Below are 19729 nucleotides of genomic sequence, written 5' to 3' on the forward strand. Positions count from 1 at the left end.
GGGCTCATGTGGAGGTGGCCGGGAGTTGTGTCTAAGTACCGGATGCCAAATGGGATCCATAAAGTTGCATGGTGCTCGGCTCGTGGGCTGTGAGTCCCACGAAACGTGGCCGGCTCGGCAATCCCAGCACATGCACCTCCTACATAGGTGCCCGGGGTATGACAAGAGGCGCAGAGTCATAGTGATGGCCCAAATATCAGTATACACCACACACATTACAGCACAGGGTCACACAGTGTATTTATTACATATATATTACAGAGAGGCTGTTATACATAAAGCACAGGTACAACAATGCGGTTATATAATGACTCAGTAATACATACACCAGCTGCTTTCCCATATACAGTCAGACTAGGAGACATGGAGTCTTATTGCACACTGATCGCTCATGTCACTGTAACCATGGCAATATATCACAGCAGCAATAGAACTGGAACATCAGCATAACTGACAGATGCATTCAGCCAATCAGATGGGGCCGCCTGTATTACATGTGCGTAACTTGCACCAAGGGTGGAGAGGGAACCAAGAGGTTACGCTTTACACTAATTGGGAGTCCATGTCAACACTGACACCAAAAAATGTGAAAAACACATGTCGACCTTTTCAGGTCAACATTTTGACCCTGTTAGACATTCAATTTCGGCATAGGAAAGTTTACCTAGACACTGTATCTAAGAATCCACATACAATGGATGATAGAGGAATTTAGTATTGATGCTTCCGTTTCATGTAGATCAGTTAATTAAAATTAAGGGTGAGATTTAATAGGATGAGAGATTCAGAAAGTGAGAGATTTGGTGAGAAATCTCCAGTTTTGTTAAAGCGGCAATCATTAACACTGCTAAACCAGTTTGATTTTGAAGTGTAAATGATTGCCGCTTTATAAAAACTGGAGATTTCTCACCAAATCTCTCACTTTCTGAATCTCTCATCCTATTAAATCTCACCCTATACTATTTGTGTGTGAGTTCTCTGGTGTTTATGAACAGATGATTTATGTGTAAAACATTTCCCACATTCCAAACATGAAAATGGTTTCACACCTGTGTGACTTCTCTCATGTATAACAAGAGTTGATTTCCTTCTAAAACATTTCCCACATTCAGAACATGAAAATGGTTTCTCACCTGTGTGACTTCTCTCATGTGTAACAAGAGTTGATTTCCTTCTAAAACATTTCCCACATTCAGAGCATGAATATGGTTTCACACTTGTGTGACTTCTCTCATGTGTAACAAGAGATGATTTATGTGCAAAACATTTCCCACATTCAGAGCATGAAAATGGTTTCGCACCTGTGTGACTTCTCTCATGTCTAACTTGATTTGATTTTTCTCTAAAGCATTTCCCACATTCAGAGCATGAATATGGTTTCACACTTGTGTGACTTCTCTCATGTGTAACAAGAGACGATTTATGTGCAAAACATTTCCCACATTCAGAGCATGAAAATGGTTTCGCACCTGTGTGACTTCTCTCATGTCTAACTTGATTTGATTTTTCTCTAAAGCATTTCCCACATTCAGAACATGAAAATGGTTTCTCACCTGTGTGAATTCTCTCATGTTTAAGAAGAGTTGATTTCCCTCTAAAACATTTCCCACATTCAGAACATGAATATTGTTTCACATTTGTGTGACTTCTCTCATGTGTAACAAGAGACAATTTATTTGTAACACATTTCCCACATTCAGAACATGAATATGGTTTCACACCTGTGTGACTTCTCTCATGTATAACAAGATTTGATTTCCTTCTAAAACATTTCCCACATTCAGACCATGAAAATGGTTTCTCGCCTGTGTGAATTCTTTCATGGTTAAGAAGATTTGATTTCTTTCTAAAACATTTCCCACATTCAGAGCATGGAAATGGTTTCTCACCTGTGTGACTTCTCTCATGTGTAACAAGAGATGATTTATGTGCAAAACATTTCCCACATTCAGAGCATGAAAATGGTTTCTCCCCTGTTTGATGACTCTGATGTAAAACAGAATCTGACGGATGTATAGAACTCTTACCAAACTCAGAACTGGATGATACTGTATCATCTTTATGGTCTGTACTGTGTGAATGATCAGGAGAAGGTTCCTCATGACTAGAGGGACCAGATGAAATATCTGCAATGGGAAATGTTGGGTGTGTATTGGGGATAATGGGTTTTTCTTCTGGAGACTCTTGTCTGATGTTCTTATCTTCTAGTATATAATCTGGAGACACAATGAGATCTCCCTCCGAGGTATTCCTGCTTGTGCGCCCATCTACAGGAAACAGATGAATGACAACAGACAGAATTGTTTACATTGAGAAACAAATGTTCATGGAGGTTTTATCACTTAAACTGAACATGTCTAATGCTGCGCACACACTGGCCGATATATCGATGGTCTACCAGCCAGCGATAGGTCTATGAATGACCAGAAATATTGCGTCAGCTCTGCAACACAGCCAATGGTCAACATACCTAAAGCTAGATGGTGTATGGCGCTGTGTGTGATATCTCCTGACCTCCCATACACCCGCTGCAATAGGCAGCGGTGATGTGCAGCGGAATTGACCGGCGCATGTAATTGTACCCACCCAGTTGTGACATCAGTCACTATGGATTGGGCAGGGTGTATGGAGAACAATCCATCCACAGATATATATGTCTAATAGAGCATACACATGGTGAGATAGGCTTTATAGAAGCAAAATCGAATAGAAAATGGAATGGACATCAAATGGGTTTTGCACATTAAATGCAGATTGGATCCCAATGCAAATCAAATAGATAAATAGTGATAGCAGCCAAGACTATATAGCGGAATCTAATGTATCACTGCAGCATTCCAGTCCATGTCCATCTCCTGCCTGAAGCCAGTGTTGATCGAATGATAAATCGGATAGAAAATAGTGGAAACGGTAAAGGAGTAGAAAACGCGCCAGAGCAGGTGGAATTGTCCATATCTAATAGAGATGTAATAAATAACAGCAGGAACCGCGTGTGCGCACCTGACGTCTGAGCTGATTGTCGGCTCCCAAACGGAAATCGCTAAAATCCTCACAGCTGCCGAGTGATTCCGGGTTACGTGGCGGCTGTGAGCGTCAGGGACAGGACCAATCATACGATGGTAGGTAACCAAATGATTTCTTCTCTGTGCGGGCGCTAGCGGATGGATGTGTACCCGTACGTATCCCTGCACAGGGTGGGAGAGGGCAGGGGACGGCGTGCGTTCAGAGGGGCAGTGTTATCCTGATCCCTGGGATCCGAAATCACGCAGCACAGCGAGCAGGTCTGAATAGGGCCCTAAGACTCTCATCCAATCACTGGTTACAGACCAGACTGGATTACTGTAACCTGCTCCTATGTCTCCTCCCCAACTTCCATCTCTGTCCAATGACAATGACGGGCACCTCACCTCCCACCTCATTACCTCCTCCCACTCAGGCCTGCAAGACGTTACCCACCACCATGGGAACTTTCCCCGCCCAGCTCTTCACCTCTCTCTGATGTATCAGTCAGACTCTGATACCCCAATTCCTTACTAATGCTTTCCTGCTGTCACTCTGTATCCCCTCTCTATGATCCTCAGTCTCTCCGCTCTGTATCCCCTCTCTATGATCCCCAGTCTCTCTGCTCTGTAACCCCTCTCTATGATCCTCAGTCTCTCGGCTCGGTACCCCCTCTCTATGATCTCCAGTCTCTCTGCTCGGTACCCCCCTCTCTATGATCTCCAGTCTCTCTGCTCTGTAACCCCCCTCTCTATGATCTCCAGTCTCTCCCCTCTGTATCCCCTCTCTATGATCCCCAGTCTCTCCCCTCTGTATCCCCTCTCTATGATCCCCAGTCTCTCCCCTCTGTATCCCCTCTCTCTGATCCCCAGTCTCTCCGCTCTTAACCCCCTCTCTATGATACCCAGTCTCTCGGCTCTGTATCCCCTCTCTATGATCCCCAGTCTCTCCCCTCTGTATCCCCTCTCTATGATCCCCAGTCTCTCCCCTCTGTATCCCCTCTCTCTGATCCCCAGTCTCTCCGCTCTTAACCCCCTCTCTATGATACCCAGTCTCTCGGCTCTGTATCCTTTCTCTATGATCCCCAGTCTCTCCGCTCTGTATCCCCTCTCTATGATGCCCAGTCTCTTCCCTCTGTATCCCTTCTCTATGATCCCCAGTCTCTCGGCTCTGTACCCCCCTCTCTATGATCCCCAGTCTCTCGGCTCTGTACCCCCCTCTCTATGATCCCCAGTCTCTCCGCTCTGTATCCCCTCTCTATGATCCCCAGTCTCTCCGCTCTGTATCCCCTCTCTATGATCCCCAGTCTCTCGGCTCTGTATCCTTTCTCTATGATCCCCAGTCTCTCCGCTCTGTATCCCCTCTCTATGATGCCCAGTCTCTTCCCTCTGTATCCCTTCTCTATGATCCCCAGTCTCTCGGCTCTGTACCCCCCTCTCTATGATCCCCAGTCTCTCGGCTCTGTACCCCCCTCTCTATGATCCCCAGTCTCTCCGCTCTGTATCCCCTCTCTATGATCCCCAGTCTCTCCGCTCTGTATCCCCTCTCTATGATCCCCTGTCTCTCCGCTCTGTATCCCCTCTCTATGATCCCCAGTCTCTCCGCTCTGTATCCCCTTCTCTATGATCCCCAGTCTCTCCGCTCTGTATCCCCTCTCTATGATCCCCAGTCTCTCCGCTCTCTATCCCCTCTCTATGATCTCCAGTCTCTCCCCTCTGTATCCCCTCTTTATGATCCCCAGTCTCTCCCCTCTGTATCCTTTCTCTATGATCCCCAGTCTCTCCGCTCTATACCCCCCTCTTTATGATCCCCAGTCTCTCCGCTCTGTATCCCCTCTCTATGATCCCCAGTCTCTCCCCTCTGTATCCCCTCTCTATGATCCCCAGTCTCTCGGCTCTGTACCCCCCTCTCTATGATCTCCTGTCTCTCCGCTCTGTACCCCCCTCTCTCCCCTCTGTATCCCATCAGCTCCTTCAAATAGAAGGACCATTTACATTATTTTTACCAAAATAATGCAATAAAGGGTATTTTTACATTATTTTAGTTTCCCCTGAATGTACTAGCGGGCTTTTGGAGCAGTTTTTATGAAAGCAAAATAATAATAGTTCCGGCGCAAAACTTCTAAATAATCAATTACTCCAAATATATATATCACAATTCACTATGAGTGCTTATGATTGGTATATATGTGCAGCTACCAAGGCAACAGTAGTTAAAGAGCGAAAAAAGAACCAATTAAAGAGAGCGCATGTATACCAATGTATACAATTTTATTAAAAGACAATAATTAAAAATACATTAGTTAATATCAACCTTGTAATAAACCTATTCGGTATAATTGCCCCTTAGGCAAAATGTCCCATTGACAATTAGCAATGTCCCAAGACCCGTGCTAATCACACAGTCTCTAATTGGCGGTTAGGGACCAATAGTCAATATAAATCCTGTAGGGTAAAACACATGTGCAGATCTAATGTTACTTGAATGGTATGCTTCCCAGAGCAAAATATCTCACCACTTGTCTTTCCCTCTTTAGAGGATATTAATTGCAGGCATTGATGGTTTTGTAATTCCACGCAAGAAAGTCTCCACACAGATGTATTTGCGGCCGTCTCAGACTCGGCGCTTACGGGGTCCTAGCAGTATCCGTTTGGCAGTGTGTGGGCTCCCGACTCCGTCTAGGTTGAGCGGTCCTCTGCAGCCGCACACCACGTGGCTGACAGGTGCTGTGTCAGTATTATTAGCCGTGCCCCTCCTGCTATACCTCAACCCTCAGCACCGCACATCAGTTTCCTGACGGGCACCGGATGGGTGATCGGGCAGGTCCTAAGGTTAGGACGGTGGGGTTTTAATTGCCGCGGCTGAGGCGACAGTAATGGCAAGTCTCTGTGGAGATGGCAAGGGTGATGATATGCTCCTGGGTGGCCCAAGGAGGTGAGAAAACCTCTTTTACTTGATGCGTTTCTCCGTCTATGTATTCAGACGGTTTCCTCAGAAGGTATAAGAACCCATATCCTCTGCCTGTCTTTCTTATAAAGCACTCCTGCCCAATCAGCCTGAGGCTTTCATTTGCATACACCTGTTGTTTAATTAACTGTATCTCCAGGTGTAATCAACCTATGAAGTTTTGCACTTTTTAGCTCTTCTCATTATTTGGAGCAATTCTATTTAAACATAAATAATTATAAACTCATTATACTATATATAAAAAATGCATACACATACACAAATAAAAGTATCTATAAGTATTGGCATCGCTGAACGTAATCACCTTACTTCACTTTAATAACATTACTAGTCCTCAACAATAAATTGTTTATTCACATTCATTTGATCCAGCTCTTGCTGGTTCGAGTCACACATCAGACCAAACCCAACTGTGGGTGTGTATAAATATTTTTCTTTTTATCTTTATTTACATTTATTTTATTTTACATTTTTGTATTTTATTTGGATTTTTATTTATTTTTGGATTTATTTTTATTTTCATTTATTTACTATTTTTGATTATTTATCTATATTTCTTTATTCTCATTTATATTTTGATTATGGTTAAATTAACATTTATTATTATTATTATATATCTTTATGTTACCACTTTTAATTATAAAGCCTTTTATGCCTGGCACAATATAAAATATTCTAAAAAATCAATATAAAATAATATAAAAAAGAAATCTATTTATACACACCCACAGTTGGGTTTGGTCTGATGTGTGACTCGAACCAGCAATCGGAAGGTTGGTGTAAACTGAAGGTCCGGGTCTTTACCGTCGAGCCAAGAGCTGGCTCAAATGAATGTGAATAAACAATGTTGAGGACTAATTAATGTAAATAAAGTGAAGTAAGGTGATTACTTTCAGCGATGCCAATACTTATAGATACTTTTATTTGTGTATGTATATGCATTTTTTATATATTGTATAATATGAGGTCATAATTGTTATGTATGTTTAACTAGAATTGCTCCAAATAACAGGATTTTGTACTTACCGTTAAATCCTTTTCTCCGATTCCACAGGTGTTACAGTGGGGAATAGAAGGTCGACTGCAGGGAGCATGGGCACTTTAATAATTTTCAGCCAGCTCCTCCCCTTCTACTTCCCCCAGACAGTCAAAAGAATTGTGCCCGGAGGGAGCTGGAAGATAGGAAAAACACTTCCCAGGAGGAGATGAGTACAAACAAAACACTCTTACACAGAACAACATAAGAAAAGAACTGAAATTGAAAAAGGTCAGAAAACACAAACTAGACCACACATACCATCGTGGAGAGTTTCAGCAAAGCCAACTGACTGAAACTCTAATCTTACTGGAACAGACCTATGGTGCTGTAGAAAACCAAAGAAAACAAACTGGTCTGAATGAAGCAAACAAGAACTTCAGCGCCGAGGCGGGCGTCCAGTGACACCTGTGGAATCGGAGAAAAGGATTTAACGGTAAGTACAAAATCCCATTTTCTCCTTCATCCACCAGGTGTCACTGGAGTAACAGTGGCGACATCCTAGAGCTCCCAACACAGGTGGGACAGCGCTGAGATCCCATCAAAACCACGCGACCAAACTGAGAAGCAGGGTCTGTAATGGTATCAAATTGGTAGAACCTGACAAAGGTCTTCCTACTCGACCAGGTAGCAGCCCAGCAGAGCTGCTGAATGGAAACCCCTTGGGCAGCCGCCCAAGAGGGACCTTCCGAGCGCGTAGAGTGCGCCGATATGGTAGAAGGAGAATGACGAGCCTCCGCGTTGTACGCCTGTCTGATGGTCAGACGAATCCACCGAGATAGCGTCTGTTTGGTTGCAGGCCAATCTCTTTTTACCGGATCGTAGACCACGAACAAAGCATCGGTCTTTCTAATGGAGGCCGTCCTTTCTACATAGATATGGAGGGTCTGCACCACATCCAAAAACTCGTCAACCGGAGAATCCCCCACAAATGCCGGGACTACAATGGGCTGGTTTATGTGAAAGGCTGTAACCACTTTAGGTAGAAAAGCCTTGCAGGTTCCGTCCTGTCCGGGTGAAAGATAAGGAATGGTGGTTTACAAGAAAGCGCCCGTACCTAGGTCACAGACCCTCCTTGCGGAGGGCAAGGCCAAAAGGAGCACAGTCTTCCATGTAAGATATTTTAATTCCACCGATTCTAGAGGTTCGAACAAAGAGGATTGGAGAAAGGTTAAAACCAAATCCAAGTCCCATGGTGCGGTAGGAGCCCTAAAAGGGGGTTCAATACGGAGGACCCCATGGAAAAAGGTCTGTACCTCCAAAAGTAAGGCCAAACGGCTCTGGAAATATACAGACAAGGCCGATACTTGTACCTTGAGGGAGCCCAGCCTCAAGCCTGTGGACAGGCCTGCTTGTAAGAAGAGAAGGAGTCTCGACTTTTTGAACAACTTTGGTGAGACACCCCGCCCCTCCCACCAATTGATGTAAGCTCTCCAGATACGGTAATAGTGGAGAGATGTCACCTCTTTCCTGGCCCTCAGCATCATAGGGATAACCGTAGCCGGAATCCCTGCCTTCCTCAGAATGGACTTCTCAGTACCCACGCCATCAAATGATGTTCCAGGCTCTGATGGTAGAAAGGGCCTTGACCGAGCAGATCCTCCTGCAGAGGCAATGGCCATGGTTCGTCGACGAGCATGGACGTGAGGTTTGTGTACCAAGACCTGCGCGGCCAATACGGTGCTATCAGAAGAACCGTGGCCGCCTCCCTCTGAATGCGCTGTAGCAGTCGCGGAAGCAGAGGGAATGGAGGAAACAGATACACAAACCGGTAAGGCCAAGGCATTGTCAGGGCATCTACTCCCACTGCTCATGGATCTCGAGTCCGAGCTCCGTATAGGGGCAACTGGTGATTGTGTCCAGACGCTATGAGGTTGACTTGAGGGAGACCCCACCTCCTCACCAGTTGCTCGAACACCAGAGGATGCAGACACCACTCTCCGGGGTGCATGTCGTGTCGGCTCAGGAAGTCTGCCTCCCAGTTTTCGACCCCTGGGAGGAATACTGTGGAAATAGCCTGAGCGTTGTCCTGGGCCCAGAGGAGTATCCGACTGACCTCTCGTGGCTGCGAGTGCCGGCCTGCTTGTTTATATATGCCACTGCCGTGGCACCCTCTCTAGTAGAGGGACCGGGCTCTACTCACCCCTGCCAGGCTGGCCGGTGGGTAGTGTGGCTGGTGGGAGATCAGGACACGCGCCGCACGCATCGGTGTCTCTGTCCACTCCGGAAACTGTGGTTTCCTCAGCCGGGGCCAGAGCACAAGCCGCATGCAGCTGCGAACTGGTCCCTCCGGCAGCTCCAACGGCAGGGTCAGACAGAGGCAGAGGCTGTCTGACCCTCCTCTTGCTGATTGTAGAGTAAAATAAAAACAAAAAATAAAGAAATTCTCCTGAACTTGCTCTGGAGCAAGCCAGAAGTGTGCCAAAGCTCCCGCAGGGCACAACATAAGACTGACTGTCTGGGGGAAGTAGAAGGGGAGGAGCTGGCCACAAAATTCTTAAAGTGCCCATGCTCCCTGCAGTCGCCCTTTTATTCCCCACTGTTACTCCAGTGAGGTGCCACAGGTGGATGAAGGAGAAAATGAGAATACCTAAAAAGTGAAAACTTCATAGGTTGATTACACCTGGAGATACAGTTAATTAAACAACAGGTGTATACAAATGAAAGCCCCAGGCTGATTGGGCAGGAGTGCTTTATAAGACAGGCAGAGGATATGGGTTCTTATACCTTCTGAGGAAACCGTCTGAATACATAGACGGAGAAACGCGTCAAGAAAAAGAGGTTTTCTTACCTCCTTGGGCCACCCAGGAGCATATCATCACCCTTGCCATCTCCACAGAGACTAGCCATTACATCTACTCAGCCCCGGCAATCAAAACCCCACCGTCCTAACCTTAGGACCTGCCTGATCACCCATCCGGTGCCCGTCAGGAAACTGATGTGCGGTGCTGAGGGTTGAGGTATAGCAGGAGGGGCACGGCTAATAATACTGACACAGCACCTGTCAGCCACGTGGTGTGCGGCTGCAGAGGACCGCTCAACCTAGACGGAGCCGGGAGCCCACACACTGCCAAACGGATACTGCTAGAACCCCATAAGCGCCGAGTCTGAGACGGCCGCAAATACATCTGTGTGGAGACTTTCTTGCGTGGAATTACAAAACCATCAATGCCCGCAATTAATATCCTCTAAAGAGGGAAAGACAAGTGGTGAGATCTTTTGCTCTGGGAAGCATACCATTCAAGTAACATTAGGTATGCACATGTGTTTTACCCTACAGGATTTATATTGACTATTGGTCCCTAAGCGCCAGTTAGAGACTGTGATTAGCACGGGTCTTGGGACATTGCTAATTGTCAACGGGACATTTTGCCTAAGGGGCAATTATACCTAATAGGTTTATTACAAGGTTGATATTAACTAATGTATTTTTAATTATTGTCTTTTAATAAAACTTTATACATTGGTATACATGCGCTCTCTTTAATTGGTTAAATTTTCATTAAAAACTGATCAAAACCCTTCAATTTGCATTTTTTTTTTGTAAGCAGATCACATCTCCCATACTTATACTTGAGAAACGTGCTCTAGCCAAATTAACTAAACTGTGATAATAATACAGCTTCAGCTGGGGAATCACAGAGCTCAGGTGCAAATTCTGGGCTTCTGCACAGCTCTCTCTGTTCCTAGGCAGAGAGAGCTGTGCGGGGATGGGGCCAGGATGATCAGCTGAGTGTGTCCTGTGTCACACATGCTGATCACAGTGTAAAAAACAATCATACTCACCTCCCCAGGGGATTGCTTCCAGTCTACAGGGCCTCCTGCTGTGCTGTGACCCCTAGTGCAGTAAAGTGATGCTGCAAAGCGGCAGGTCACTTTACAGCACCGGGGGTTACAGGAAAAGGAAGTTCTTAAGACACCAGGAGCTGATATATACCAGCGGTGGGGAGGAGACTGGTCAGATGTCTGGGCTGGTAACACACAGTGACATGATGTGAGGGGGAGAGCAGGAGTATAATAGGGGCTGATGGCTCCTGATGTATGAGATACACCAGAGAGTGTGGGGAGGAGACTGGTCAGATCTCTGGTAACACAGTGACATGATGTGAGGGGGTGAGCAGGAGTATAATAGGGGCTGATGGCACCTGATGTACGATATACACCAGAGAGTGTGGGGAGGAGACTGGTCAGATCTCTGGGCTGGTAACACACAGTGACATGATGTGAGGGGGAGAGCAGGAGTATAATAGGGGCTGATGGCTCCTGATGTATGAGATACACCAGAGAGTGCAGGGAGGAGACTGGTCAGATCTCTGGGCTGGTAACACACAGTGACATGATGTGAGGGGAGAGCAGGAGTATAATAGGGGCTGATGGCTCCTGATGAATTAGATACACCAGAGAGTGCAGGGAGGAGACTGGTCAGATCTCTGGGCTGGTAACACACAGTGACATGATGTGACGGGGAGAGCAGTAGTATAATAGGGGCTGATGGCTCCTGATGTATGAGATACACCAGAGAGTGCAGGGAGGAGACTGGTCAGATCTCTGGGCTGGTAACACACAGTGACATGATGTGAGGGGAGAGCAGGAGTATAATAGGGACTGATGGCTCCTGATGTATGAGATACACCAGAGAGTGTGGGGAGGAGACTGGTCAGATCTCTGGTAACACACAGTGACATGATGTGAGGGGGAGAGCAGGAGTATAATAGGGGCTAGGGGCTGATGGCTCCTGATGTATGAGATACACCAGAGAGTGCGGGGAGGAGACTGGTCAGATCTCTGGGCTGGTAACACACAGTGACATGATGTGAGGGGGAGAGCAGGAGTATAATAGGTGCTGATGGCTCCTGATGTATGAGATACACCAGAGAGTGTGGGGAGGAGACTGGTCAGATGTCTGGGCTGGTAACACACAGTGACATGATGTGAGGGGGAGAGCAATAGTATAATAGGGGCTGATGGCTCCTGATGTATGAGATACACCAGAGCAGGGCCGTAACTAGGGGGGGCACGCGCACCGGGAGCTGGAGGGGGGGGGGGCGCTCTCAGGTCCGGGGACAGCCAGCGGGGTCAGCCAATTATCGTCCGGCAAGTCTTTTCAAAGTCATCACCAGCGCTTCCCGACGCCGCACTAGTAGGAGAGACGGACGGAGTCAAGCTGCCACTACAGCGGCTACCCGGAACCCCGCTGCCTGTCACCGGACCCCCGCTGGCTGCACACAGGAGGTAATTTAGGTTGTCAGCGGGGCAGTGAACAGGGGTGGGGTCTCCGGCGCCAGGGCGGTCATTTGGTCGCCCCCGTCACGGGAGAGAAACACACAACACATACATAACACCACATACACAAAAACAGTACAGCACACAGAAAAAATAAATGCAATACAGGTGCTAACAGGAGTGGATGTAGAATTTATCAACACACAAGCATACTTGCCTACCTGACCCTCTCCATGCGGGAGAAAAAGGAGAGTTATGGTAGACCTACCTTTGTTAACTCCCTTTCCTTGAAGTCCATGGGAACCACAGGGGACATCGGGGTTGTAGGCGGATCCAGGGGGTCCGAGGCACCAATCAGCGAAGCTCTTAAAGGTTTTACCCAGCATGCCCGGGCCCTCTCCCCTACAGCCCCGCCTCCAGGCTACTGCCGCCAGTTTTTGGTAACAAGCCGAGAGCAGGAAGCGGAGAAGAGAAGAGGACAGAGAACACATATGCCCAGAACGCATACATACTTCTGGACTGGTCAGAACAGGTCACAGTATCAGAACATCACATAAAGGTGAACCTCAGTGGCAAATTTAAAGGGTGGGCGCCCTGTGGTTCCCATGGACTTCAAGGAAAGGGAGTTAACAAAGGTAGGTCTACCATAACTCTCCTTTTCCTTGTCAGGGTCCATGGGTCCCACAGGGGACATCGGGGATGTCACAAGCCGTAATTAAGGGAGGGAATTTGTCTGAGGTGTCAACAGGACCCGACGACCGAAGGAGGCATCCTGGGAGGCGAACGTGTCAAAGGCGTAGAACTTAATGAATGTCTGGACGGATGACCACGTTGCAGCCTTGCATAGCTGTTCGGCAGAAGCACCCCTGCTTGCTGCCCATGAAGGCCCAACCGCTCTAGTAGAGTGTGCCCTGATAGCAACCGGAATGGGCCTGTTAGACAGAAGATATGCCTGTTGTATAGCCATGCGGATCCAGCGGGCAATAGTTTGTTTACCCGCTGGCCAACCCTTCTTGTGAAAGCCATATAACACAAAGAGGGAATCTGATTTCCTGACCGATTTAGTGCGGTCGATATAGATGGTCAAAGCTCTGACCACATCAAGCAATTTTTCATCAGATGAAAGGTCATCTGAGGTGAATGCAGGTACCACGATTTCCTGGTTGACATGGAATTTTGTCACCACCTTGGGCAGATGAGAAGACTTTGTCCGTAACACTGCCCTGTCACTGTGGAACACCAGGAAGGGTGATTTACACGACAGCGCGGAAAGATCCGACACCCTGCGTGCGGAGGCAATGGCCAGGAGGAAGACAGTTTTGACTGTCAACCATTTAAGCTCCACTGATGATAGTGGTTCAAACGGTGGTTTGGTTAAAGCTTGAAGCACTAAAGATAAGTCCCAAGGATTCGTGGGAGGAACAAAGGGAGGCTGTATGTGTACCACTCCCTGTAGAAATGTGCGAATGTCAGGTAAGAATGCAATCTTTCTCTGAAACCATACTGAAAGGGCTGAGATTTGGACCTTCAGAGAAGCCAATCTTAGTCCTAAATCCAATCCATTTTGAAGAAAGGCCAATATCCTGGCTGTTTTGAAAATCTTGGGATCATATTTATTAGAATTGCACCAAGAAAAATAGGAATGCCAAGTCCGGTAGTATATCTTCGACGATGCTGGCTTGCGAGCCTGGATCATCGTCCTAGCCACCTTGTCAGAAAAACCCTTGCTCTTTAATAAGGCAATTTCAAGAGCCACGCCATCAAAGACAGGCGCTGAGGATCTGGATGAAGACACGGCCCCTGGCTCAACAGATCTTGACGAAGAGGCAATGGCCAGGGGGGCTGGTGTGACAATTGTTGTAGGTCCACGTACCAGTGTCGGCGTGGCCAGTCTGGCGCGATGAGAAGGAGGGTTCCTCCTTCCTGCCTGAACTTTCTGATCACCCTGGGAATCATGTTTATCGGAGGAAACGCGTATGGGAGATGAAACTTCCACGGTACGGACAGGGCATCCGTGAAGTAGGCCTGAGGATCCCTGGTCCTTGCTCCGAAGCATGGTACTTTGAAATTGTGTCTGGACGCCATGAGGTCTACATCTGGGGTGCCCCAGACTTGCGACAGACTGACAAACACTTCCGGGTGTAGAGACCACTCCCCCGGGTGGATATCCTGTCGGCTCAGAAAGTCCGCCTCCCAGTTCAGGACCCCTGGGATGAAGACTGCCGACAGGGCTAGGAGGTGTTCTTCCCCCCAGGTGAGAATCCTGGAGACCTCCCGGAGGGCGGCGACACTTCGTGTTCCTCCCTGGCGGTTTATGTATGCCACCGCCGTGGCGTTGTCCGACCTGATCTGGACAGGTTTTCCCTGCAACAGATCCTGAGACTGAAGAAGGGCATTGTAGGCTGCTCGAATCTCTAAGACATTGATGGATAATCGAGATTCTGGTTCGGTCCAGACGCCTTGCAAGGACCGGGATCCTACTACTGCCCCCCAGCCTCGCAGGCTGGCGTCTGAGGTTAGTACTATCCATTCTCTGAACCAGAATAGTCTCCCCTGGTTTAGGTGGTCCATCTGTTCCCACCACAGGAGCGAGTCTTTGACCTCCTGTGTTAGAGTGAGAAACGTCGACTTGACGTGTTGTGGTAGGCCATCCCATTTCGCCAGGACCAGGCCCTGGAGCGGACGGGAGTGGAACTGGGCCCACTCGACCATGTCGAATGTGGACACCATCCTTCCCAATATTTTCATGGCCCAGTGAACAGAGACTCTTGGTTTCTGAGCAAAGATCTGGATTCTCTGTATTAAGTCCCTGGCCTTGTCGTTTGGGAGAAACAGACGCAGGGCTCTGGTGTCCAGTAAAGCTCCCAGATGCAACATTCTCTGGGAGGGGATCGTGGAAGATTTCTCCCAGTTGAGGAGCCACCCGAGATCCTGTAATGTGGAGATTGTTATCTGCAAGTGGGATGTTAGGACCTCTGGTGACTTGGCTACAATCAACAGGTCGTCCAAGTAGGGGGAAGACCCTGATTCCCTGCTTGTGCAGGATTTCTGCCATTATAGCCATCACTTTTGTAAAAATCCTTGGCGCTGTTGCAAGGCCGAATGGGAGGGCCTGAAACTGGTAGTGACTTCAGAATAGCAAAGCGCAAATACTTCTGGTGGGCCGGTAGGATGGGGATGTGGAGGTATGCGTCTCTGATATCTAGAGAGACCATGAAATCCCCCTCCTCTAGGGCCAGGATAATGGTCCTCAAGGTCTCCATCCTGAACTTTGTGACTTTTACCACCTTGTTCAGAGCTTTGAGGTTTAAAATGGGACGGAATGTTCCATTTGGTTTTGGCACCAGAAACAGGGTTGAGTAGAAGCCGAGGCCTCTCTGGTGCCCTGGCACTGGAACAATGACCCGCGACCGAAGTAAGGTCTGTAGGATGATCCTCAAGTGTTCTGCCTTGCATGGGTCTCTTGGGAGACCCGTGCAAAAGAACCTTCTTGGGGGAGGCTTTGAGAAGGATATGGCGTACCCCTGCGACACTACCTCCCTCACCCAGGCATCCTTTGTGGTGGACAGCCACTGGTGAGCGAAGTACAGGAGTCTGCCTCCCACTTGGGGGTCCGTCTGTGGGAGGCTGGCCCCGTCATGCTGAAGGCTTGTCGGCCTTGGAGGGAGCCTGTCTGGCGGCCCAAGGCTGCTTGGGTTTGGGTTTGCCAGTTTTATGAGCGGGCGAGGGTCTGGTATAGGACTGGCCTCTGGCCTTGCCTTGAGGACGAAAGGGCCGAAAGGACTGGGTTCTAGGCCTTTGAGGTAGAGCCGTAGGGAGGCAGGCTGTCTTAGCTGACGCCAAGGAGGCCACAATTTTATTTAACTCCTCCCCAAACAGGTTTTCCCCTTTAAAGGGTAAGAGTTCCAGAGTCCTTATGGATTCTAGGTCCGCCTTCCATGACCAAAGCCAGATAATCCGGCGTGCCAGCACTGAACTGGCAGAGGCTCTGGCAGCTAGAGTGCCGGCGTCCGACATAGCATCCATAATATATGTTGCTGCATGTTTGATGTGTTGCATACACAGCCTTGCATCCTCAGATGCGACTGGGGCCAACTCATCTTCTATCACTTGTAACCAAGGAGAAATGGCCTTTGCCGCCCAAGTAGCGGCAATTGTAGGCCTCTGCACTGCCCCTGCATAAGAAAAGGCTGCCTTGAGAGCGTTTTCCAGACGCCTGTCTGTCTGGTCCTTCAGGGCTGACCCTGAGGCTACCGGGAGCACGGATGGTTTAACCAGCCTGGACACGTGCGCGTCCACTGTGGGAGGGATTTCCCAAGGGGTACAATCTTCTGGAGGAAGCGGGTATCTAGCCAACATCTTTTTAGATATGTTGGCTCTTTTCCCTAAAGCCTCCCATTGATCTCTCCTGATTTCTGATAAATGATCAGAATGAGGGAATTGGGCTTTGACTATCTTCTGCTTTTTGAAGACGTCCCTGGTCTTAGCAGTAGGTTCAGGTTCATCTGCATCTGACAGAAGAACCTCCCGGATAGCGTAAATAAGACCTGCTATGTCAGGGGTTTCAGCCTGAGAAGCGGCAGGGTCCATAGGCATAGGGTCATCCTGATCGTCATCAGGTATGATGTCATCCCCATTATCAGGGTCTGCATTATCGGGGTCATCCCCGCCATCGTCTGTGTCATCAGAGCCGTCCCTGGTTACCGGTAGTAACGGATTTATCAGTGATCTACTGGGTTGTGCAGCATGTGGCAGTAGCTTCTGCATAGCTGCCGTAGTCTGCTGCAAAGTCTGCACCGTGGTCGACAAAGCATCCACCCATGGAGGGGGGGGCTGTACTACAGGGGGTGCTACAGCATTAGGGAGACGATCCACCAGGGTGCCTAACAGCTGTTGAAAGGCTGCCCATGGTGGTTGGGGTGCCCTTGAGGGCTGGGGATGGTCAGGAGGAGTAAAGCAATTGACACATAGCCCATCCTGGATGACATCCATGTCAGACAGACCTGCAGCGCAGCTCTTGCAAGACAAGAGCAAGGGGGATTCTGTCTGGCTGCGCCCCCGTTTGGACATAGTGAACACACTCCCAATAGGGGGGATACAGTGCACAGTAGGTAACTCAGAAGAAGAGGACCTAGAGTGATCCACTGACAGTATGTGACCGCTGAGGTAAAAACCTCACTTAGAAATAAAGTGGACAGTTTAAGAAAAAAAACTGACAGAGGAAAAGAAAGTACTAGCACAAAGTCACATACACACTATATTAGGCAATATAGATGAGCTAACACACCCTATATCAACCACAGTACTCTATGGAGCAAAGGGGGAATGAGGGTGGCTGTGAAAAGCACTACTTAGCCTGTAGCCGGTTTCACAGGGGAGAGAGATGTGCCCGACCTCTGGAGACCTGCGTGCTGCTGTAATGGCGCTGGTCCAAGAGAGGAGGGGCGGGCACAAACAGTTTCATCTAATGGACGGCAGACCTCGAGGAGATTGGCGCCAAAGCTGGGGGAGGGACTGCAGGCCAAGCGCCACCTCCCCTTGCTGGACTTCCCCCACCGGAGCATAATAGTTACTTAAAAATGGGTCCCCCCCAGACCCAGCCTGCTGCTCTGTCCCCGGTGGTCTAGTGGGATCCCTGGCCGAAGCGAGTGCCCACGCCAGCCACCGCGGGCGTCTCCCAGCGCGCCGCGGCAGGACAGCGATTAGTGCTTCCTAAGGAAGCCTTACCTGCTCCTGGTCCGGCCACGCTGTCAGGAGAGCGACGTCCGGCGGTGCTAGGCGCTGACGTCGCCTCCGCCGTCTGCCTCAAGATGTTCTGAGGAGGTCGGCGCCGGGAGGAGTGAAGGAGACGCTCACTCCGCTGTCAATCACTGACGGCGGGGAGCGTCTCTGCCGCAAGGCGGCTTCTGCCGCCGTAGCAGCTGTTTAAAAATAAAAAAGCTTCTTCTGGAATCACCTCAAAGAGGTGATTCCTGCTGATTACAGGTGCGTCTGCTTCCTGCAGGCACCAACTAAAAACTGGCGGCAGTAGCCTGGAGGCGGGGCTGTAGGGGAGAGGGCCCGGGCATGCTGGGTAAAACCTTTAAGAGCTTCGCTGATTGGTGCCTCGGACCCCCTGGATCCGCCTACAACCCCGATGTCCCCTGTGGTTCCCATGGACCCTGACAAGGAAATGCTCTGTACCTGGACTTCCCTGGTAATGTATGATTGCCATCACCTATGGTGACACCTTTTCTTATCAATTACCCAGCTCCCCACAGGTGATGGCAATCATACATTACAGGGAAGTCCAGGAACAGAGCATTTTCTCCTGCATGGAGAGGGTCAGGTAGGCAAGTATGCACACAAGTCAGGAGCGGTGTGTTTGAAACACCACCACCACACCTGATCTAATTGCGGTCATTGAGTGTCAATGCAAACACTAACATTACGGTGAATGTTTTAACAATTTACAATCTTGGGCCTTTGGCGCAGCATAAGACGAAATTTGACAGCAATTTTGGAATTAAAAAAAATAAAACTCCTAGGTTTTCCCGGGCAGGTCAGATAGTATGTAATAAGTGATTATTCCTCACCTGCGCTGGTATCTGTAGGGATTTCCTCCTCCTTACACTGCTGATCATCCCTCATATATGTGTCTTCTGTGTCTGTATCTTCTCTCTTATCTGTCACACAAGACTCTTCTCCTTCTGCCTTAATATCAGTCACATCCGTCTCTTCTTCTCCCTTTATTTCTTCGGCCTTAATATCAGACAAATCTTCACAATGAACCTAAAAAAATATCACATTAGTATTGTCTGATGTTATGGAGATAGAATATCATTGTATAAGACACACACACACACACACACACACACACACACACACACAACTGCTGCAATTCATATAGTGACAGTCACTTTGGTATACTGGGGAGACCCTAATTCCCACCTACCTGATCCTCCTGTGGGGTCCTGTGAGTCTCCTCTGTACATTGCTGGGAATACAGAGGACGGGGACATCTCTCTGGGGTATCTCTGTTACTGGGCCCATCTGTAGGAGACACGCAGTGACTGAGGACATTGTATATATGTGATTATCCTGGGAATACAGAGGACGGGGACATCTCTCTGGGGTATCTCTGTTACTGGGCCCCATCTGTAGGAGACACACAGTGACTGAGGACATGGTATATATGTGATTATCCTGGGAATACAGAGGACGGGGACATCTCTCTGGAGAACCTCTGTTACTGGGCCCATCTGTAGGAGAGACACAGTGACTGAGTACATGGTATATATGTGATTATCCTGGGAATACAGAGGACGGGGACATCTCTCTGGGGTATCTCTGTTACTGGGCCCCATCTGTAGGAGACACGCAGTGACTGAGGACATGGTATATATGTGATTATCCTGGGAATACAGAGGACGGGGACATCTCTCTGGGGTATCTCTGTTACTGGGCCCATCTGTAGGAGACACGCAGTGACTGAGGACACGGTATATATGTGATTATCCTGGG

At 48.5% G+C, this 19729-nt stretch overlaps 1 protein-coding gene across 1 annotated transcript in view; it reads right to left on the reverse strand.

Annotated features, from left to right (window-relative positions):
• Positions 1-922: 922 nt before the first annotated feature.
• Positions 923-19729, reverse strand: part of LOC146010116 (uncharacterized) — a 47646-nt gene continuing 28839 nt past the window's right edge. The window contains exon 6 of the mRNA XM_083151039.1: positions 923-1973. Coding sequence (XP_083007165.1) covers positions 955-1973 — 1019 coding nt within the window. The 3' untranslated portion in view covers positions 923-954. The remainder of the gene's footprint in view (positions 1974-19729) is intronic.

Source organism: Crinia signifera, chromosome 6 (genome assembly GCF_055691185.1).
Source record: "Crinia signifera chromosome 6, ASM5569118v1, whole genome shotgun sequence".
Lineage (NCBI taxonomy): Eukaryota > Metazoa > Chordata > Amphibia > Anura > Myobatrachidae > Crinia > Crinia signifera.